The 21347-nt window shown below is 58.2% G+C and overlaps 3 protein-coding genes across 7 annotated transcripts; 1 reads left to right on the forward strand and 2 right to left on the reverse strand.

The window, feature by feature from the left end:
- Positions 1-8233: 8233 nt before the first annotated feature.
- On the reverse strand, positions 8234-11532 carry LOC121665790 (selenoprotein Pb-like). 3 transcript variants are annotated; one of them, XM_042030560.1, is made up of 5 exons: positions 11431-11532; positions 10472-10691; positions 10160-10372; positions 9887-10022; positions 8234-9249 (listed from the first exon to the last, which is right to left on the reverse strand). In XM_042030560.1, the coding sequence occupies exons 2-5, from the start codon at positions 10675-10677 to the stop codon at positions 9004-9006; spliced, it is 801 nt and encodes a 266-aa protein (XP_041886494.1). In that variant the 5' UTR covers positions 10678-10691; positions 11431-11532; the 3' UTR covers positions 8234-9003. The 3 variants fall into 3 exon arrangements, with proteins under 3 accessions (XP_041886494.1, XP_041886493.1, XP_041886495.1); XM_042030559.1 differs by having other exon boundaries at positions 11426-11527; XM_042030561.1 differs by lacking the exon at positions 11431-11532 and adding an exon at positions 11402-11421.
- Positions 11533-12897: 1365 nt separating this feature from the next.
- HPDL (4-hydroxyphenylpyruvate dioxygenase like) lies at positions 12898-15744 on the forward strand. Its single transcript, XM_042030565.1, has 2 exons — positions 12898-12981; positions 14057-15744. Exon 2 carries the CDS (start codon positions 14068-14070, stop codon positions 15244-15246), a length of 1179 nt encoding a protein of 392 aa, XP_041886499.1. The 5' UTR covers positions 12898-12981; positions 14057-14067; the 3' UTR covers positions 15247-15744.
- A 520-nt stretch (positions 15745-16264) lies between these two features.
- MUTYH (mutY DNA glycosylase) lies at positions 16265-21315 on the reverse strand. 3 transcript variants are annotated; one of them, XM_042030564.1, is made up of 15 exons: positions 21299-21315; positions 20948-21066; positions 20125-20164; positions 19753-19826; positions 19576-19617; positions 19428-19499; positions 19118-19231; positions 18757-18854; positions 18342-18486; positions 18167-18242; positions 17911-18096; positions 17584-17729; positions 17226-17378; positions 17032-17082; positions 16265-16818 (listed from the first exon to the last, which is right to left on the reverse strand). In XM_042030564.1, the coding sequence occupies exons 3-15, from the start codon at positions 20156-20158 to the stop codon at positions 16714-16716; spliced, it is 1296 nt and encodes a 431-aa protein (XP_041886498.1). In that variant the 5' UTR covers positions 20159-20164; positions 20948-21066; positions 21299-21315; the 3' UTR covers positions 16265-16713. The 3 variants fall into 3 exon arrangements, with proteins under 3 accessions (XP_041886498.1, XP_041886497.1, XP_041886496.1); XM_042030563.1 differs by lacking the exon at positions 21299-21315 and having other exon boundaries at positions 18170-18242; positions 18757-18965; positions 20948-21273; XM_042030562.1 differs by lacking the exon at positions 21299-21315 and having other exon boundaries at positions 18757-18965; positions 20948-21272.
- Between the last annotated feature and the right edge of the window lie 32 nt (positions 21316-21347).

The raw sequence follows: 21347 nt of genomic DNA on the forward strand, positions 1-21347 counted from the left end.
GGGGGGGGGGTGGTCCCGCCGGCCGGGAACCGGCCCCGCCGGGGCGGGACGCTCCGCAGCCCCCCGCCCGCCCCCGCCGCCCGTCGGGGAGCTGCTGCCTGAGGCACCTGCCCGGCTCCCCCCGTGGTGAGGGCATTGCCCTGGGCACCGCCCGCTGTCTTCCTGGCCGTGTCCCCAGGCGGGAGGGGGACACGCAAGGGACGCTGTGCCCCCCGTGCTCGGAGGAGAAAGCCCCGCGGCTATGGGTCCCCACGGAGCTGGTGAGTGAGGGGCTGGCGGGCCATCCGAGCGCCAGGAGCCTGAGTTGGACCAGCAAGACAAAGGGGTACGGCGGCGCTGGAGGTGGCAGCATTGCCCCGGGGGTGTCGGCGGGATTGGCACTGCTCCTGCTGCGTGCCCGGCGGTGCCCGGCTCCAGCGCCCAGTCTGACCCACTGGTTACCCAGCCTCACCTGTAATCACCTACGACTTTACATCGAGTAACAGAGCAGACAGCAGTGCCCTGCCCCTCCATGGGAATCAGGGTTTGCTTTTTCTTTTAAAGCCCTGTAGTGAAGATGCTCGTCCCACGCATCACAGCAGGGTGCTCGGGTACAGGAACCGCCAGGTCCTGTAGCACACATGGCCTTTGGGGGAGGAGATGAAAAACATAGGTACTGCTGGCTCCCAGGAGCTCTGTTGTGCTCTCAGGTGGGATTACATTAAAGGGACGTATGAATATATTCAGCACATACTGCCTGAGTTGGCACCCCAAAATCCAGGGAGCTGACTCTTTGCCAGCATCTGCTTTCAGCCAGGAGTGATGGCAGCACCCCTGGGACTGGCACAGTGCAGGGCTGATGGTGAGAGGGCTCTGGCAACTGAAGTCCACTTCTCTGGGCCTCTACACCCTGCCATCGTTTTGCTGCTGTGTCCAGCAGGACACCATTCCAAGATTTTCCCCAGAAATACATTCCTGTTTTTGTGTCCTGTCTAAATTTAAGTCACAGACCTCTGAGGAAGAGCAGAGCTCACAGGTCTCCGAGTTCAGTTTTCTTGCTATTATTCTCAGTGCTTTGAGAATCCAAGACCGATTCCTTCCTATCTGCAGTTCAGTCACATCTAAACCATTACCGGTTACTCCCTTGTTGCAGAGATCTCCTATTTATTCTTACTGACAGAGCAAGAGTACATTTCCTGGAATAACAGGGCGACGCAATTAGGGAACAGGAAATAATTATGTGCCTTTGCTCTGCCACGAGATACCTCCAAGCCCAAGGTCTCCTCCGCAGGACACGGAGGGAAGGAATCAGGTCTCAGGCGGGTGGTGAGAGCAGACAGAGCTACTGCAATGCGAGATCTCCATTTTAGAGAGTAAGCCACAAGCTAATCGATGAAGGTCAGGAAGAGGTTTTCCTTGAAGGCTGAGGTGTTCCTTGCTGCCGTCGGTCTTGTTCAAAGTAATGAGTGCTAGCAGTGGCAGGGACTGGCCTGGGGCAGCAGCTGCACATAGATTTGTTTACACACAGATTTTCCCCAGGAATCACGTCCCCATTTCTTTAACCCTGAAGGCCATTTTGCTCCCTGTAAGAGTTTGTTGCGACAGGAAGCACTTGCCACAGGAGCACTGCATTTTGCCCATCACCTCTGCTTGCTGTTGTGGTGACAGGTCCTGGGGTGAGAAGAAGGGCTTTGTCCACCTCTGCCCCTCCCTGGCTGCACAGAGGGACCTCACAGGGCCATCCCAAAGCACCCTTCTGGCCCAAGGTGGAGCACACCTTCCTGGCAGAGAGCAGTCCAGCAATCTCAAGCTTTTCTGATGATGGAAGCTGTGGGCTCTGGTGTCACAGAATTTCTGCTGGCACCTGTGCCTCCCTGCAGCTGCCAGGGCTGCTCAGGCAGAGGGTGAGCCTGCATGAGAGCTGGGACACAGCAGCCCAGCTTGTCTGGTCCCTCTTTCACCAGTCGCTGCAGAGCTCACCTAGTGACAACCTTGAGTGTCCTTACTTACGTCGTCCCCAGACAGTGCCAATAAAGAGGATTTTAGACTTCAGCCCAAGCAGGGATGTTATTCATTCCCAATGAGCTGACTTTTCACTGCATAAAACATATAATCCAGACTCAAATCAAAGCAAGGTCGGTGCAGTGGCTGGCCAGCCTGTCTCTGGGGGGTTAGCATGTTATTTCAAAGACAAACCAATCTATTTTTCCTCTCTCTCTTCATTCGGAACATTTGTTGCTCCCCATTCCTCCCCATCTTTCCCTGTACCTTTCATTACTGCCTTGAATTTTGCAAGGGGGAGAGCTCTTCTCCTCCCAGGGAACATGGACAGACCTCTTCTCCCTGGGGAAGGATGCAAAATGTCAGCTTCCCGCCCAGCCCCTGATGCTGCTCACTCAGAGCCTGGAACCAGGTACATCAATAATTCACTGCACGCTTTCCTGAGCCCGGCCATTTGCTGAGCCTCTACCACTGGCAGCCCTGGTTCTCCTCTTGTTTTCAAGGCTGTTTGGTCAGGGTCTGCCCATGCTGCAACCCACCAACTCCAGCCAGAGGCCTGACCACTGGTGTTATCCACCAAGTGCTGATTTCTCCTGTTGGCTCCAGGAAGTAAATTTTTTTGAGTCCCTGGCTAGAAAATTGACTGACCAAAGGGGCTGGAGCCCCTGAGGCTTTAGACCACAGTCAGGCAGCAATGCAATGCAATATCCTGGGAAATTCTTTGGGTGCCAGCTCAATCAGAAGTCCAGCTTTAAGATGCAGGTGCTGTGGAGTAAGAAAAACTGCTTTCATCTTACTAGAAACTAAATTCAAGGACTATAAAAAGGAGAGAGGACAAGGATGCTGATGAGATGCCTCTGCAGGCTTCCTGGAACCTGTGCTTTGTTTTATGGCAGTCAAGGTAAGTGATGGCTGGTGCCACATCTCAGCCTAAGGGGATGTCACCTCCTTGGGTGCTCTCACCTGCACAGCTGCTCTTCTCTCTCCCCACTGTGCCCAAACCTCATCCTCAGCAAAAAGACTGCCTTTCCCTGGACATCTTCCCCCCTCTCTTGGATGCTCCCATGCTGCTTTGACATTGCTTTGACTCCCAACAGTCAATGCTGTGCCCTCACTAACACGAATGACACTGCCTGAGCCTTTAGAGATGACAGCAGAGCTTTGCAAGGCCCAGGGAGCACCAGGGAAGTCCTGTGGTGGCAGATGAAGATATACAAGGGCAGAAGAAGCTTTATGGCCCATTAACGATGGGAAAGAAACAGGATAGTAGAGTGCAGGAAGACACCAAGTTCCTGCTCCAGCCACCCAGAGGATTTGCTGCTCTGAGGCAGCGAAAGACAGGCTTATCAGCAGCCAAGCTGCCTGCTGCAGCCTCCATCATACGGTACTCACTGGAAGTGTGGCTGCTTCTGCCTTTCCTGTGTTGTTGATGCTGTTCAGAGCAGAGGCAGAAGGGAAAGGACACAGGGAATAACTGTAGCTCCCCTGCCTTAATGCATTTGGGAGCAGAGGAATCCATTGGCCAGGACTGTTACTCCTTAGCATCCTTGTAGATCCAATGTCCAGGAAGAGACAGAGAGCATTGTCTTATGAAATATTTGGCCTTGCAAGCAAGAGGAGAAACACCTTGATTTGGCTGCCTGTGGAGTTGAGCACCATTTTTAGATTTTCCAGTGCCTAGTAAGGTCTCCAACAAAGCATAGACTGGAGTTGGAGGTTTTTGCTGTCAAACCGTTCAAATCCCCTGTGGATTCTCCACTGATTCATTAGCGCTGAGTTATTGCTGTGCTCCTCTTCCAGCAGGGACTCTAATAAAGTGGCTTTTTGCTAGCCAGCCAGTTATTTTATGAAACTTTCCAGAACTGACAAGCTCAAAGACCTCCTTCAGGTGTGACTGCAATTGTCTGTGTACTCAAAAGAGAAATGCAAGGACTGAAAGTACCATCTCCCCTCTCCAAGCACAGGCTGAATTCCAAGATCAAATGTAGGATGGCTGTTTTCACCCTCACATCGATCCAGGAACAGCTCTACTTGCCTGTGTGTCCCTGTGTTTGCTCAGGCTGGGATGGTGCAGACCCAGACTCCCCCTTGTACCCAGACAGAGACTTCTGGCTGTTGGAAGCTGTTGTTCCCTCTCTCCCCCACACATGACATTACATTTCTGGCTTGCCAGGGCTGCCTTCCTCCAGCCCCTGTACGATCAGCAAAGTGCTGAGCCTCTGTCTTGCCACGGAGATTTCAGCACCCTTCCAGCAAACGCATTTGCTGTGCAGGCAGCAATTAAGCACAGAGGAGCTGCTGGGCGAAGACCCTTGGCTTCCAGGAGGAACAGCCACCTCTCCAGCACGAAGTCTAAAAGCACAGAGTGCTCCAGAAAGTTACTCAGTCCCGCACTGGAGAGATGTCCATCCCAGCCAGGCTGGCTGTCAGGGCTGAGCTCAGCAGAAAACAGCCCTCTTGGGCCACTGCACCCCCCTTTCAGCCACTGAAGTTCCTTCCCCTTAATTAGGGATGCTAAAATAAACAGAAAATCATTTTTCAGGCTACAAGAGTATGAATAAGTGATGACAAAGCAAGGGGTAAACAATGTTTCTGGTTAGCCTTTAGCATGGGGTCTGCCCTGGCTTTGGAACGCGAGTGGATCGCAGGGTCCGGCTGGGTGGGAAGTTGGAGTCAGGCATTTTGGCAGCTCTACCAAGCTGTGGTTCCTCAGGTGCCGTGAGGGCCATCACTGTCACATCTGCCATCATCCCAGGCCATCAACAGCAGGATTTGGGAAGCCAGCATCGCACCCAACCTGTCCCCAGGAGAGGCATGTGGAGAGAGACACAATCACCCCTCAAAACACCCTTCACATGGCAAAAAAGGATTGTCTTGCTGTCTGCTTTCCTGGCAGGAGGGGAGCCTGAATTTTAGCAAAGCTCCTACAAACACAAGGACCAGGGCAAGATCCAGTCTCAGCCCTGGGCACCTGCCCTGTGCTGCAAATCCATGCATGAGTTGGGCTGGTGAGATGTGTTTCTCCCAGAGTGTGGGTTGGGCTTTTTCTGCTCACACTGGGCTCTTTCAACCCCCTGATGTAAGCTGTAAATAACAGAACCAGACTGTGCTGGATGGACAAAGAAAGGAGACGAAGCCACAGAAGGCCGTGCTGGGGTGAGAGCTTTGGTATTCCATGGGGCTGGGGCTCCAGCTATGCCTCCCCCAAACCACTCTGGACCCACCAGGAGGGAGGGAAAGAGCTGGGATGGGTCTCTCATAGGTCATCAAATGGCCATGGAGTGGCTTGAAGGCCTTCGGAGGAAGGAGAGAGACTGTAGAAGGAAACAACAAGAGAGGCAAACCTGTTGTACGCAGCTTTGCTCAGAAGTCAGAGAGGCACCTCCACCCTCTGTCCCTGGGGACTGCTTTGGGATGACTCTGCTCTCCCTCTGCCAGCAGACAGAAGATGGGGCATGCCAAGCAACTGGGCTTTGAAAACCCAGGGAATGGACTCTGTCCTGCTGGGGGGCCTCCTGCCCAGCCTGGTCCCATGGTTGATGCTGAAGAGGGAGATGGGAATGAACATGGCCAAAATCTGACTCACCTCTGCAGCCCCTGCATCGCTTCCATCGACCCCCCTGCACTGGTGGCCATGCAGGGACCACTAGTCACTGCTGCTGGCTCATCCGTGCTGCTGTTTCTCTGCTCTGTCCCATCTCCTTGGGCAATGCTACACCAAGATGAGTCTGGGCCTCTTCACCAGGGTCATCAGCAAGTTGGCCAAAGCCACAGATGATCTCTCCAAGCCTCATTCCCCAGCTCCTAAGCCACAATGGAGATAGATGGCTGCCATCCCCAGGCAGCAGCAGCCACCCTGACCCCGTAGAAGCCAGAGGGGCCCGGCTGGGCTGAACTTGGGAGACAGAAATGCAGCCGCCTGCATTTATTTTGCCTAACAACAGTGATCCCTCTGTATATTTTCATTCTGTTTTCCTAGGCTCAGCTGCCTCCTCAATGAAATGTTTCCAAAGCAGCCTGGCTTGGCAGCACGCCAACCCCGGCTGCCAGATGAATGGGCGGAGGAGGAGGGACCCATTCCTCTTCTTGACACAGCATCGCTGCACAAGAGGCCTCTGTTGACATTAGGACTGGCTGTTCCTCCTTTCCTGAGAGGATCTGCCTGGCCCTCAGCAGGAGCAGCACATAGGGCCAAGGCTTCATGTGATGTGAAACTGGCATCTGTCCTCCTCCAGGATGGTGGCACAGACACGGGTACCAGGGTACCATGGTGCACCCTCCTCCAGGGTGGTGGCACAGCCACAGATAACAGGGTACCGAGGAATGGCACTGTCAGGACCTGAAGCCAGCCCTTGTTTCTGGCCCTTGACCCCCCAGCTGAGCCAGCCCCCCAACAGGTGAGGATTCCTTGAAGCTCTCTGACTCTACTAACACCATCACTCTCCAAGACATCGGTGATGTAGAGAGCCTGTTTCCTCCCCCAAAACACCTCTTCTCCACTCCACCCAGAGCAAAGCTCTCCCTCAGCGTCTCAGGAGTACAGACACTGACACAGGATTTGCAGAGCTACAGGTTTCTAGCAGCTTTCAGGGGTGAATGATACCACAGGGGCCCCAAGCACGGAACCCCAAACCCTTCAAGTCTTTGGATAACAATATGTGGAATAGCATCAGCTTCACTCTAAACCTTTGCCACTACTCAGTCATGTAGGACTTCACCCAAACGATGTCACAGCTCTTTCCCATACCTCAATGTCTCTACCCACAGCAAAATGCCCACCCAAGCTTTCAGGGCCAGAAATTTGTCTGCTGGGAGGTGATCAAATGGTAGCTGTTGCACTGGACTACACACCCAGCACCAGATGGGATCCCTCTCTCTGCCACGGCTAGTGGCAGAACTGGTCATCAGTGAGGGAGTGCAAATCCATATATGCCCCACTCATTACCTGTCACTTCCTTGGCACTCCTGCACCTCCTTTAGGAGCTGCACAAGGAAAGGATGTGGAATTTAACACAAGTGCTGATAATGCATCAGAAGGCCAAAGAAAGAGACAAAAGTCATCACCATCCTTCCAGTCTGCACCTCTTCCCCCGACTGGCTCCTTTGGCATCTCCTGCTGGTGGCCAGCACCCAGCTAAGGCAAGCCAAGGACCAGAGGCTGGATAAGAGCAGCACCCAGCAGCACGCCACAGGAACACAGCCTGCTCCTACCAGCTGTGGCGGGGAGACCGCTCTGCCTGGATCTGGTGGAAAAGAGGCCAACCATGCATCGATAAGATGAATTAGTTGTCTCAGCAGCACCGGCAAAATGAGCGAGAGGAGCCGAGCCCGTGAGGCCCGGCCTGCTTTGTTTCAATTACAGCAGCTGCCAGAAGAAAAAGATAACCTCAATATTGATGGCAGGAGCAGCAGACAGAGGTGCCCTTGCAGGCTACTGGGAGCAGGTAGAGGAGCCAGGGGGAGGAGAGATGGAGGAGGGGGAGCAGGGTCTCAAGCCAGCACCCCGTGGGAGACCCTGGCTGGTGAGAAAGACACATCTGATCCCATTGTTCTCATCCCCATGAGGAAGAGCTCCTTTTCACCCTGGTTCCTGTCCCAGTCGCGGTGCAGAGCATCCTCCATCAGAGACAGGGTGCAGAAATCCAGCAGCAGGACACACCACCATGTAACACTGAGCAGAAAAACATCTCTTTGCTCCCCACTCAGGAAGTGGGGCCTAGAGAGGTGTTGAGTGGGGCAGTGTGGGATGATGGATGGAGCTGGAGTAAAGGGAAGAGACAGGCCTGGGGCACTCCAAGCTGCAGGCAGGCATGACTGCCTGTCAGGGAAACAGCACCCACCTGCCTGAGGGCTGGGGAAGCCCCACGATGTGCCTGCAGTGGGGACTGGTCTGGGCACTGGGGACAAGATGCCCATGGTGACTTTGGACTGCATGTGGGAACAAGCAGCAGCTTGGGGCAGGCACCCCAACATCACACCCACAAGCCAGGCATGGAGGTGCTGAGCCAAACATCCTCCAAGCAGCACAGTGTTAATGTCCTGGGCTCCCATCCTGGGAGGCAGCCAGAAGATAGGAAGAGATGGGGTCTCTTTGGTTTTCAACCCCTTTGCCTCCAGCTCCTGCTCACGGGATGTAAATCATCACCAGCTGCTGCATCATGGGGTCTACATCCAGCCCTGTGTCCCCCCCCGTGCCCAGCTGAGCAAGACCCCCGCCCTCTCTGGGCCCAGCAGAGGCCAGACTGAGCAGTGATCACTTCACAGAGGTTTTATTCGTACTCCGGATATCCACACTGCCCTCCTACCTCGCTTACCCTCAGGAGAGACCTCCGGATCCTCACCCTGTCCTCCTCGGGCTGTGCCCATTGGATACAGCCCCTGGGTCTCCAAGAGGGGACAAGGCCACCATCTTGCGGCCACCCACCACCACTGCACATACCCGTGTGCACGGTCTGGGGGGTGCCCAGGATGTGACAGCTGTGGGGATACAGGGTTTGGACCATGGGGAGCTGCGACATGCCACTGCTCCTCGTGCCCTCAGTCCCCTGGGACCACGTCCTGCGGGGCACACACTGTCCTTCCCCTCGCTCACTGGCCAGGACACCCAGGCATTCCAGGACATCCATGGGTGTCTAGATGGGCAGAGGGTGCCGGCAGTGCTGCTCCCATCCCAGCTCTGGCCCCTCCACCCCCACCCTGCTGCTCTGTGCAGTGTCAGCCAGCAGTGACCAGAGACCTCCTGGTTTGCACAGCGGGCTTCATTGAGCACAGAAAGGCAGGCAGTGGCAGAGGAAGGCTCAGAACTGAGCCATGGGGCTGAAAATGCAGCACTGAGCAGGGTCCAAGGGGAATTTCCATCCCTATCACAGCGTAGGAGTGCAACCCACACGAGGGATGCTGGAGGGAGTTGTTAAACCAGCACTGCTGGTGACCAGCAGCCCAAAGCAAGTCCTTCCATGCCTCTGTGAAGTGAGTTGGGGTGGTCTGCACACTACTGGGTTCTGCGAGGCTGCCCAGCCTGGTTTAATGCTCATCCCCCTCCTTTTGCTTCTTCCCCTTGTGATGGAGCTGGCCATGGTCTCCATGGTGGTGGTGAGCATGGGTAGCAGGTTTGTGGTCCTCAGTTGGGTTTGTGTCTCTCTTGCTGCTGACCTCGTCATGGTGGTGAGGATGGAGGGGCTTGTGCTGGTGGATGGGGGTCTCTGACTCCATCCCCTCGTGTTCAGGAGGTGAGCTCGGGGTTGCATGACCCGCTGTGGTACTGTTAGCCTGAGGAAAGTAACACAAGGAAGGACTGGTGTGGTATGTGAATGCCCACAGAGCCCTGCAGAAAGCCTGGGAGCACAGCTCTGAGCTGGGAAGAAGGCAGACCAGCATCCATCATACAGAAAACTGTGGGTCAGAGCAAAGGCTCTCCAGCCCTGACCCAGGGCACAGGGAGCAGAGGAGAGGCTGGAGCACACAGGGCACAAGCCTCTACACCAGTGTCCCTTGGCTCAAGCTGTCTATGGTCCAGAAAAGTGACTTTGCATTTAGTATTTCTGGATGTATTTTTCTCCTGGGAAGTGACTAATCACCTTCCAAGCTCAGAGCTACACCCTTTTCTCTGCTCTGAGCTTGCCACCTCTGCATCCACTGCCTGCCCCTTTCTTATATCAGAACAGTCCTAGTTAGCATTCCCAGACCTGGTATATGACCCCTTTAGTCAATTCCTTTTCAACTGGAAAGCTCTGACCTATTTACGTGCCCTTATTCCAGACCTTTCATCACCTTCCCTCTCAAACACAGCCGAGGGCAGCTGCCAATCTGGAACCCCTCCCCAACACGGAGATAAGATTGTTTTTGCTGATGTGTAGTGCTGGAGGACAGAATGCATCCCAGCTCCAGCGAGCATTCCAGCTCTTACCTCCTGGGTAGTGTTGGGGTAGAGGGAGCAGTTGCCACAGAAGTCCTTGATGTGGCTGGAGCGGATGGCTGCCTCCACATAGGGGAAGTGGAGGAAGCTGAAGGGCAACTGGATGTGGAAAGCCAGGCGGCCACACCTGAGGGGAGAAGCCATGGCCTGGCTCAAGATGGGGGACTGGAGTCCCCACAGCCCAGTCATGAGGGGAGATTTTGGAAGCCCATCAAACGCTCTGTAATGCCCAGAAAAGCCTCAGGCGAGTCGGGGGACACTCACCGGTCATAAACAAGGAAGTCGTCCTTGTCACCCCTCAGGACCTGCCAGACGTCAGGGTCCTCCTGCTCCGGCTGGAAGACGGGGACGCCGGGCGGGGCATGGCGCTCCAGCTCCGGCAGCATGGCGCGGGACAGCGGCGCCTTCTCGTTGACGATCATGTAGCGCACATCGGCCATGCCCTGCCGGGCCAGCCGCTCCCGCAGGCCCCCGAGGCTGCGGGAAGGAGGCGCTGGGAGGGGCTCCCGGCGCAGGGGGCTGCCATGCGCTCCCGAGGCGGCGGGGATTGTTCTGGGGAGGGGGAGCGGGGCTCACCTGTGGGCCTGCCTCAGGCAGAACTGTCAGCTGGCCTTCAGCAGGGCCACCACCGTCACCTGCCCTGCCTCCCCCTCCATGGGGCTCGAGCCATTGATGGTCCATGCCGGTGCCTCCTGGCAGATCCGGCTGCTGTCGGCTGCCTCCTCGGAGGCCGAGGCCAGCCCCAGCCAGGTGGCCAGGGCCAGCACCAGCAGCCCCCCCATCCTGGACCCCGGCCCTGGCAGGGGGACATGGGGTGTTATTCTCCTCCCAGATCCACTGCAACCCCAGACTGTCTCCCTGCACCCTGCTCCAGGGCACACAAGGACTGGTGGGCAGTGTTGGCCTGGTCCTGGCACTGGGAGCCAGGACCCCCACCCCAGGGGGCAAGGAAAGGGGGATGAGGTGGGGAATTGGAGCACCCAGCTCCTTGCTACCATCTTTTGTGGACACCCAGTGCCACAGCATCCTGTTCTCCCCTGGCAGCGAACACCCACTCCATACATCAAGAGATGAAGGTGCTCCTCCTCCTATGGGCCTTCTCCACTTCTCTGATCCCACAAAACAAACCCAACCCCAGGCAGAGGGCCGTCTTTACCCCAGAAGGGAGCCGGGATACAGCCCTCGTCATCTCAGCCACCAGTGAGCAGTTACACGGACAGAGATGGTTTCACCTTCAGGTCACCTTGAGAGTCCTTGATGCCCCACAAAGTGCTTTGGGGGTACACAGAGCCTTTAAAGCCCTTGAGTCCCAACATCTGTCTGAAGCCCCTTCCTCTCACAGCCCCCTAACCCTGCCCACCCCAAGATATTCCCCATTCCTCTAGTATCCAGCACATTTAATGGGCAAGGGGGAGGATATGGGTCTGGGAGGGATGATCTGGGGAAGGAGCAGGGAGATGCAGGATTTGGTCAAGGTGGATGTGCCCCCAATTCCCGGCCCTCTACCCCGCGAGAACGAGCCCTCGATACCGCACTTCTCCTCGCTGCCGTCCTCCCTTGCTCCCGGCCCCAGCAGCTTTCAGCAGCTTCCAGCTGGCCCTGGTCCCCCTTTTATCTCTTGTCCACTCTCCCCGCCCAGGAGGGAGGAGAAGAGCCTGGCTGGAGCGGGGACTGCGCCCCGGCCGCCACCGCCTGCCTCGAGGGGACAGCAACAAGGCAGGCACTGTCCCCGTCGGTGCCATGTGGCCTCGGGGTGCTGCTGCCACAGCCCGGCCCAAGCCGTGCTGGGGCAAGGCGGTGCCTGGTGCCGGGGTGACGCCGGAGGGTGACAGGCGGTGCTGCAGGGAAGAGACGGACACAGCCGCTCCACACCTCCCAGGCACAGGAGGGCTGGGGGCATTGCCAAGCATTGCTTACACCAAAGGCTTGCAGAACTGTGGGGTGACCTCGAACAGCGCCACCCATGCACAAGGTCCCACAGGAGCCACCAGTGCAGCCTCTGTCACCCTGCAGCCAAAAAGATGGTGCCTCCCTCACACCCTAGGGTGCTGGAGCTCCCTGCCCTGTGGGGTGTCACCCCAAAGGCCGTGCTGTTCTGTTGTGCCCATGGCCACTCTCAGGCCAAGCTTGGCTCCACAGCAACCCCCCAGTGTCCGGTCCTATGCCTCTTGTCCGGCCCCATACTGGGGCTGTGGTGGTGTCGGTGTTCCCTTGGGAAATCACAGCAACACTGGATTCCACCCCCCAACCAAACAAGAGGAGCTCACCACTCTGGCAGCACAAGGACATCTCTGCAAATATTTGAGCAGTTTATTGTACCTGGGATGTGTACAAAAACATGATAAGGCAGGGAAGGGCAGCAGGCACAGTCACAGCGGGGGCAGAACATGATCCCAGCCACACAGAGGGGGGATTCGTCTGAAAAGAGCAGGTGGAGAGGGGATCGCTGCTGGGGGGCCAGAGGGTCTCAGAGGTGTCTGCAAGGATGTGGGGCCGTGGGCTGGATTGGTGAGCAGCCCCATCTCATGACTGACACCGGACCTTCCCCAGAGCTGCCAGCCCCCTCCCTCCCCTCCCGGACGCTGCTCCCCCCACGTCCCCACCGGGTACTCCGGACACGGTGAAGCGCCCAGCACTGAGCAGGGACACGTTTCCCCAGTTCATGTCCTGGGACTCGGGCTGACGGGAATGACCCTGCAGACATGAGCTGTGCCCCAGGGAGCCCCAGCCACCGCCTGGCAGGCGCTCCCCTCCTCCCTTGGCTCATCCCGAGCCGCGGTGCCTGCGGTTTTCAGCCTGGGCAGCTTTTCGTCGCGCAAACGCAGCCCGGCACCGCCGGGCTCGGTACGAACCACGGCACCCGCAGCGGGCAGCGCGTTCTCCATGTGCCGGTGCCGGCCCCGTCCCTGGCCGGGCGAGCCCCCCGATCCCCCGCCGGCTGCGCTCCCGCGGCCGCCCCGCCGCCCCCGGGCAGTGCCGGCGCCGTGCCCGGCCCGCCGTGCCTGCTGCATGCCGGGGAGGAGCGAACTGAACCGCCCCCGGGCCCGCCCCGCCCGGCGTCCCCTTCGCCCGCAGCCTTGACCCCGGTGAGCCGCAGCCCGAGGGCGAGCGGGGCCCCGCGGGCACGGGGGTGGCGGGGCGGGCGCGGGGAGCGGGGGCGGCGGGAGCGGAGCGGGGATGGTGCCGGTGCCGCGGTGCGCAGCGGGAAGTAGGGCCGGGAGGAAGGAATGCTGTCCCATGCCCATGTGCGCACCGCGGCCCCACGCGGTCCCTCCGCCCTGGGCTGGTGGGAAGGAGCGGGGAGAGCTCTGTGCACACGCTTTTCAGGAGGCAGGTGAAAAGGAATATTTCAGCGGGTGTGTGGCCCCCAGCCCACTGCACACCTGTGGGGTCTGGCCAGGGCGGCTCGTGCATGCCATGGAGTCGGGAAGCCTCAGTGGGATGCCCTGGAGAGGTGATGCCGATCGGGGTTTTGGACAGATCTTTTTTTCCCCCTTGACTGTCACAGCTATTTGGATGGCTGGGGAGGAGGGTCCCTTGGCCGAAGTGTCCTTCCTCTGTGCCCCTAGGGCAAGGTCATTGTTCCCAGCCTGTTGCAAAGAGCATGGTGGCTCCATGGCCTTGTTGGGGAGGGGAAGGGCACATCAGCCTGTCGAGACCCCACTGCCCCCCTCCATTCATGGGACACACGTGACAGGCGCTGGGGCAGCACAGGAACATTTTAGGTGTAACCAGTGTGTTGCTCCATGTTTACCAGTCCAACCTCCATGTTCCTGGTACAGGACATTCCCACCACAACCCTTGTCCCCATAATCTTGCTTACACATGCAGCACAACTCCTGCACCGGGAATCCCTGCTGACCTCCCTGTGGCACTCCCAAAGGACACAGGGCTCCAGAGGGGACCCTCTGGGCTGCAGCCAGGGCTTGAGGCTTTCCTCCTCTGGAACCTCAGGCACAGGGCAGCAGAGCGAAGGGCTGGTAGGATAGCTTGGCATCCTTGGGCAGAGACCCACTTTTTTAAAATACTCACAATTAAAAGGTGTGAGTTTACACACATTTGCATCTGTGCTTGCAAACACAGGTGGGCTCTGTGCAAGGTGTGGGAGTGGCTTCTCCCCTGGGCCAGCAGCCCCCCTGACCCCCTGCATCCTCCCCACAGCCTGCTCAGCCATGGCAGCCTCACTGAGCCGCCCCTGCTTCATCTCCCTCCACCTGCCCTACAGGCAGGGCTGGGCCCAGCACCTGGCCAACACCTTTCGCTTCCAGCCAGTGGCCATGCGGGAGACATCGTGTGTCCGGCAGCTGGCCTTGCGTCGGGAATCTGCCATCTTCCTCGTCAACGAGCGCCTGGCACCTGCCAGCACCTCATCCCGGGATTTCCTCTATGACATAGACCCCCAGCCCGCCTTGGGCACGGCCTCCAACGTCTGCTTCGAGGTGGATGATGTGCCAGGGCTCTGCAAGCAGCTGCAGAGCCAGGGATGCTCCTTGCTGGTGCCCCCCACTGAGCTAAGCGATGACGGTGGTTCTGTCACCTACGGGGTGGTGAGCTCAGTCGTGGGCAATATCAGTCACACCCTTTTGGACCGATCCTGTTATCGGGGACGCTTCCTGCCCGGCTTCCAGCCCATCCAAGGAGCCCCCTCAGCCACAGGGGATGGGATCAAGATCACACACTTCGACCACATCACGTACGTCTGTCCCCGGGGCGGTGCCCGGGCAGCTCTGGACTGGTACCAGCGCTGCTTCGGCTTCCACCGCTTCCATCTGAATGCCCAGGAGAGGCCAGCTGAGGGGTACGTGCTGGGGGGGCAGGGGGTGGGCATGCTGCTCCTTGCATTGCAGAGCACCCAGGGCACCCCAGCACGTGGCTGCAAGCTGGTCTTTGCCGAGTCCCTCTCCCAGAATGGCACCAACCAGGTTGACATGTTCCTGGAGCAGCACGGCGGGGCTGGGATCCAGCACGTCGGCCTCTGCACCACCGACATTGTCAGCACGACCAGGGCTCTGCAGCAGCGGGGGGCACGGTTCTTCACACCCCCCACCACCTATTACAGCCAGGGGGGCAAAGCAGAGGAGATCCAGAGGGCCGGGCAGGATCCCCACATGCTGGCAGAGCTTGGCATCCTCCTGGACACCACAGTGCCTGGGGACAAGGGCCAGCTGGGCACTGATGCCACGGAGAGCCCTGCTCAGGAATATTTGATGCAGATCTTCACCCATCCTATCTTCTCCGAGGAGACCTTCTTCCTGGAGCTCATTGACCGTCGGGGCGCGCCGGGCTTCGGGGAAGGCAATATCCGGGCACTGTGGAAAGCTGTACAGGTCTACATGGACCAGCAACAGTAGTGCAACACTGCAGTCCTCCTCCCTCAGCTCCCCATCCTCTCCAGTCCAACCCTGGGGCAAGGACCATAGAGATCCCAGTGGGGGCCTGTGGCATGGCCCAGGTGGGCAGGGACCAAGGGATGGCTCCAGGTCAATCTAGAGCCAACTCAGTGTGGGAGCAAGACACTCAGGGGAGCATGCCCCAGGATGGGCGTGATTCTCTCCTGCCCTGGGTTCACAGTGTTTATCGGCCACGTGTGAAGAACTTTCTGCCTTAGTTTCTTAGTTTTTCGTAGTTTCTTAGTTTCGAGTCCCAATTTATTGAGACTTGAGCCTGCAGCATGGCCAAGAGCAGTGCTGGTTCCCCAGACGTGGAGGGAAGAGGGGCTGCCCGAGGGGAGTGGATAATCTGAAGGCCATAGATTTGGCCTCTCACTGGCAGTGACCACCCACAGCATGACCAGCCCTGGGGGGCGAGTGGTGGCCTCTTGCTCCTCTCAATTAAAGAATTAACAAGCACTGCTTTGGGTTTTTAATCCTCATATTTAAGATGTGCTGACTGCCAGGCAAGGATGAAAAGGCCATTTCCATTGCTCAAGGTGGGCTTGTCCCTAAAATTGAGGTTATTGCCCCTTGCACCCCGCCAGGACTGTCCCCTGTCCCTTCCAGCCCCCAGCATTGTGCCTTTGCAAGGGTGCACCACAGTCAGCATGAACAGTGCTGAGCAGCCTAACAAAGAAATGTAAAAGGAGGATAAAACCCTACAAAAAGCCCTGGGAGCAGCCCCAGGGAGGAGCAGCCCATGGACAGGAGCTGCACACCCCTTGGGGGCTGATGCCTGCCCTTACAGGAAGGCTGCTCTGGGTGCCTTATTTGGGGTCACCAGCAGGTAGTGCTCAGCCAAGGGGCTCTTGGGTGCATTAATGAAGAAATCCATGCTCTCCCCATCCCAGATGTAAGGAGCCTGTTGGCTATCTTCATGTTCCACCCCAGGCTGCCCAACACCCCCAGCCTAGCACAGTGCAACAGAGACAGAAAGTCACTTAAAAAACCCCACATACTCGAGATTTATTTTCAGGTCCACTAAAAACAAGGGAGGGTAGAGCAGCATCCCCAGTCGCTGGCTGGTGGATGAAATGCAGGCAAGGGGACAGGGCTGCAGGAGCAATGTGGCCACAGCCATCCCACCACTGGAGAGAAACCCCTGCTGCCCTGAGTCCACGGTGCCAAAGTGGTGCCAGTACACGGCTGAATAGCCCCAGGAGGGCTTCGGCCAAGGAGGGAGAACAAGTCTGGCTCCAGGATTAATCCAGAACCAGTGGCCACATCCAGGTACAACTCCAATGGGGGAGGCAGGGGAAAGGAAGATTGGGAGACCATTACAGTGCTGTGTCCTGGGCTTGCTGCAGCACAGGGACACCATTGCCATGCCACGGGCAGGACTCAGCCCAGCGTGGGGCTCTGGTGTGTCACAGGAGGAAGGTGCCCTCAGGGGGCAGTTGGTGCCCGGAGAAAGGCGTGGAGGGAGAGCTGTGTCCCAGGGCAGGTGCTGCCTGCTCCCTGTGCCTTTGCCCCGCGCTTCCGCTTAGAGCCCTGCAGGAGACACAGCAGGGCTAAACCAGACCCCAAGGGCCCCCACGGTCTCCAGGGATTCCCCCTGAGTACTAGGGACACCCAGGGGCAGTGCCAGTCAGGCAAGTTCCCCTGCCACGGGCTGGGGATGCTCCTTGGCCTGATCCCAAAGCCCAGGGGGGTTCAGTGTGGCACACCAGAAGCTGTCCCACAGCACCCTGGAGCACTGCTCACCTTGACAGGGCTGCTCTCCTGCCTGCGCTGCTTCTCGTGAACTTTCAGCACCTGAAGGAAGAACAAGAGAACCCAGAGCTGAACAGCAGCAGGGTCCTGGAGCTGGGACATGGATTCCGTGGAGCTGGAGGAGATTCCAGGGATTTTCTCAAGATAACTGAGGGAAGGGGGAAAGGCCCAGGTGCCCCCCATACCTTCTTCATGGCTGTGGACACAGCCGAGGCATGGAACTCATTCTCTGTCACCCAGCGGGATGGGGACAAGGCAGGGTCCAGGGTCACGTCCCCATCCAGGGGCAGGGAGTAGACCACATATGTCTGGTGGATGTGGGAGAAGATGTGGATGACCTGTGAGGGGATGGAAAGACACATGAGATGGGCAGCTGGCAGGCAGTGGGGGATGCAAAGTGCACTGAGTCTGCCAGGGCTCTGAGGAGTAGGGTAGAGCTTGGGAGGGGTGACAGTGGGGAAGGGAGACCCTTATCTTGTGTGATACATCCCCTAGGGCTGAGCACAGGGGGCTCACACTGCAACCCTCCAGCTCCAGGCTCACCTCTCCGATAAACCGCAGGCCTTTGGCTGCCACGGGCCGCCCCATCCACGCCTGAAGGTGATCAGCCAGCTCCTCCCTCTCTCTCTCCTTCTGCAGATCTTGAGCCAACGGGAGACTTGGGAACTCCCAGAGTCCAGCCAGGAGACCTGGGAAGGAGGCGTGACAAAAATGTGAGACAGCAAGGGACACATCCAGGGACACTGAGCCTCATCACAGCCCCAAGGGGCTCCTTTCCCCACCCCAGCAGCCAGTGCCTCTCCCTCTATCCCTCATGCAGGTGGGAAGGGGCTGTGGTGCTTTTATCTCCCTCCTGCCCAGCCCCATTACCTGAGCTTGGTCTCTGCACAATGAGGTATTCTGGGGCGCCGTGGCAGCCCCCCCGTTCCAGCACACACGTGGCTGTTCGCATCACCCGTGGCGGCTTTTTCGCTGCTTTCCGGGGAAAGTTGGTCACCCCCAGGCTGCTGTCCCATGGCTCTGTGGCTGGGGGGCACAGGGGACAGTCCCCAACACCTGCAAATACCAATGTAACAGTTGCTGCAGGGCCCAGACCTGGAGCTACGAGATCTTCCCACGTGCTTACCACAGTCCTCAACATCAGGCACTTTGGGGGGGTTTCCAAACAGCTTCTGTGAGGTGAAGGCCAGCTCCTTCTCCACCTGCAAGGGGGGACAGAAGTGAGGACAGGCTCATCCACCAGCCCACCTTGTCCCCAGGTATGGCAAACCCTCAGGGCCACGTTGTGGGGTCACACTTACCCTGCGCCACGCTTGGCAGTGCTGCTTCACTGGGCACTCCCCGCACAGCGGGGCCTTGGGCACACACACAGTTGCTCCCAGCTCCATCAAGGCTTGGTTAAAATCCCCTGGGCGACTCTTGTCCACCAGGACATTGGCCATGTCCCTGGAGAAATGGCAGTGAGAGGCACGGGGATCTGTGGGGAGAGCATCCCAGGAGCTTTGCCTGCTTCCTGCCTGTCAGGGGGGATGCTCCTAGGTAGGCACAGGCAACAGAGCTCCTTTCACCACCTCTCCCAGCAGCACCAACTTCCCAAGAGTTCCCATATCCCATGCCTGTTTCCCTTCACAGGCTCAGCTCCCCAAGGCTCCTGAGTGATCCTGCCCTTGGCCATGACTACCACAGCTCCAAACAGAGAGAGAACATTCCCCTTACCAGAGCTGTTCAATGACAGCCGGGCTGCTGGAGTCGGCACCGATGCATCGCAGGCGGCACAGGACCCGGATCACATTCCCATCCACGACGCCGGTAGCCTGGGACCCGGAGCTGGGGTTACCATACTGGGATATGCTCCATACAAAGAAGGGAGCTGGGGTGCTCCCAGGATGGAGAGGGACACACATGAGGCCAACCCACAGGCCAAGCTGGGTGGGAGTTGAGATGCATCCCAAAGTGGGGAGAGAGCCAAGCACAACCCTGGGGAGCCCTTGGCTTGTGAGACCCAGCAGCAGGACCCTGCCAGGAGTGGGGCTGGGTAGCAGAGGAGGAGACGTGTCCACTGATGCCCAGCTCTCACCTGTCCGTACGAGATGGACGCGATGGCTCCCGCCGTGTATCGGCCCACGCCCGGCAGCAGCTTCTGCAGGTCCTCAGCTGTCCTGGGCATCCGGCCAGCCAGCTCAGACACCACCTGGCAGGGAAGGGGCTGAGCTCAGGGAAGCAGCTGGGGTGGGTGTGTGCAGGTAACCCATTTTGCCCACGGGAAGATGGGATCCCAGCCTCTACAGCCTCCTGCCAGCAGCACAGCCCCAGCCAGGCAGGGCAGACGTAAGCCAGCACCAGCCATAGAGGGGTTTAGAAATGCCCCTTCTCCCCCACTCCAGCACCTTCCTTGCTGCCTCCTGCAGACGCTTCCCTCTGGAGTAGTAGCCAAGGCCAGCCCACAGCTCGTTCACCTCCTGCTCCAAGAGACACAGCAGGGTGTTAATGGAGAACCACAGGGCAAGGAGAGCATCCGGTCCCAGCAATGCTCACCTCCAGGGACGCCTGTGCCAGAGCCTGCAGAGTCGGCCACTTCTGCGGGACAGAGGCAAAGGGACAAGTCAAGGACAAGCAGAGTTGTGCTCTGCCACTGGGGATTTGCCACAGGCAGTAGACAAGCTCTCCAAAAGGGGCAGCCTGTGGGCACAGGACTCTGTAAGGAGCAGTCACCTGCATCCAGCGGTTGTAGTAATCGATCACTGTAGCCACCTGTGTCTGCTGGAGCATGATCTCGGACACCCACACTGCAGGGAACAGGGTGGGGTTCAGAGCAGAGGCTCCAACGCCACCCACACTTCGTGCTGTGGCCACGTTAGCACTGGCTACAAGCACTGCACAGCATCCAGCTCATGGGACTCCCTCCCACCCCTCACCTTCCCCACATGCTGCCCCACAGGAGTTCCCCCAGGCCCAAGGTGGTTCTCCAACCCCCCAGAGCCTTGTGAGGGGAATCAGTGGCTCTTATGGCCACTTCAAGCAGTTTATTCCAAGTATGGCACCCAAAGCCACACCTCACAATGCCAGTCCCTGCATATCCCTCACCTGCATATCCCCGTCTGTCGGCATCCGGCTCCATCACTGCCTGGAAGGGGAAGAAAATGAAGTGTGAGAAACAAGGTGACACAGGACCCCACCACAGAGGGGACCTGCATGTAAAATAAAACAATCCATGGTGTGTTTTGAACACTGCAATAGAATCTGAAATAGAAAAAATATTTCCCCCAAGCACTCAGAAGTTCTGGGGGTAATCAAGTGACAGCCAAAGCACCATCTTGCTGATGAAATCCCACATGGAGACTTATTTATGAGGTTCAAAATCCCATAGAGAACTGTCCTACACCTAAGCCCACCTGCACAGGAAGCAATTGGAGGCAGATGCAAATCCCACAGAGGGGCTGTGCAGTTCCCACCATTCAGACAGATGCTGTAAAGCTGATGCCCACCCTCAGCACCACAATCACCCTCAAGCCACTGCTGCCAGGCTGAACACAGGCCAGGCAGGAGCTCTAAAAAAACGTCCAGCAGGCTTAAAACAAATATATGGGAAACCTTCTCCATGCAGCACTCACTGCTACAGGGTTTCATAGAGGCAGGAACAAAACAGGATTAAAAGACAGCTAGACTAACCTTGCCAGAGATAAATAGTCCTCTTGAAGGTTGTTTGAGAAGCGTGCCCTGCTTTTACTCTTTATACCTAGGGACTGGCTCCAGACTACCCACCACAAAACAGCCAGGGCTAGCTGGGAGCACTTCCATGCAGGTAGGGATGCATCACATAGGGAAAAATACCGTGGTCGCTTCAGCCAGGCTCCCTTAGGGTAGAGTGAGTAGCTCCCCACCCCCGCTTCCCACAGTCTCGCCTTACCAGTGCCCTCCAGGGAAGGTCCCGCTTGCATCGGTCGTACCAGGCGAGCAGGTTGCCGCGCAGGGCCCCGACCTCAGCCGGGTCGCTGAAGAAATGCCGGGCGGGCGGCGGAGCGGGCGCTGCAGCCAAGAGAGCGGCGCGGGGTCAGCGCACGGTGGGAGACGGCGAAGGGCTGCGGGGCTCGACCGCAGCACAGGCGGGAGCCCGACTGAGCCGCTGCTGCGCGGACGCGCACCGAGTACCGGGCGTTACGAGAACCCAGCAAGCACCGGAGACTGCCCGGGCTGGCGGCCTATGCCCCGGAGAGAACATCCCATCCCCCGCTCCCCCAGCCCTCCCGCTACCGGGCACCTCCACGGGGGCGCCGCGCGCTGCCTGCCCCGCCCCAGGGGCGGAGCAG

The sequence above is a fragment of the Corvus kubaryi genome, unplaced genomic scaffold (assembly GCF_017639235.1).
Source record: "Corvus kubaryi isolate FWS band 111438036 unplaced genomic scaffold, C.kubaryi_AGA036_p1.0 37334, whole genome shotgun sequence".
Lineage (NCBI taxonomy): Eukaryota > Metazoa > Chordata > Aves > Passeriformes > Corvidae > Corvus > Corvus kubaryi.

Bases quoted from the DNA above. Each gene is read 5' to 3' on its own strand.
- MUTYH (XM_042030562.1), bottom strand. From the start codon at position 20,158: ATGGAGCCGGATGCCGACAGACGGGGATATGCAG. The intron at 19,500-19,575 runs GTGAGCATTGCT...CTCTTGGAGCAG, and splicing joins TGGCACAGGCGTCCCTGGAG to GAGGTGAACGAGCTGTGGGC. The intron at 17,083-17,225 runs GTATGGGGGGCA...TTCTTCCTTCAG, and splicing joins TGTCCACAGCCATGAAGAAG to GTGCTGAAAGTTCACGAGAA.
- HPDL (XM_042030565.1), top strand. From the start codon at position 14,068: ATGGCAGCCTCACTGAGCCGCCCCTGCTTCATCTCCCTCCACCTGCCC.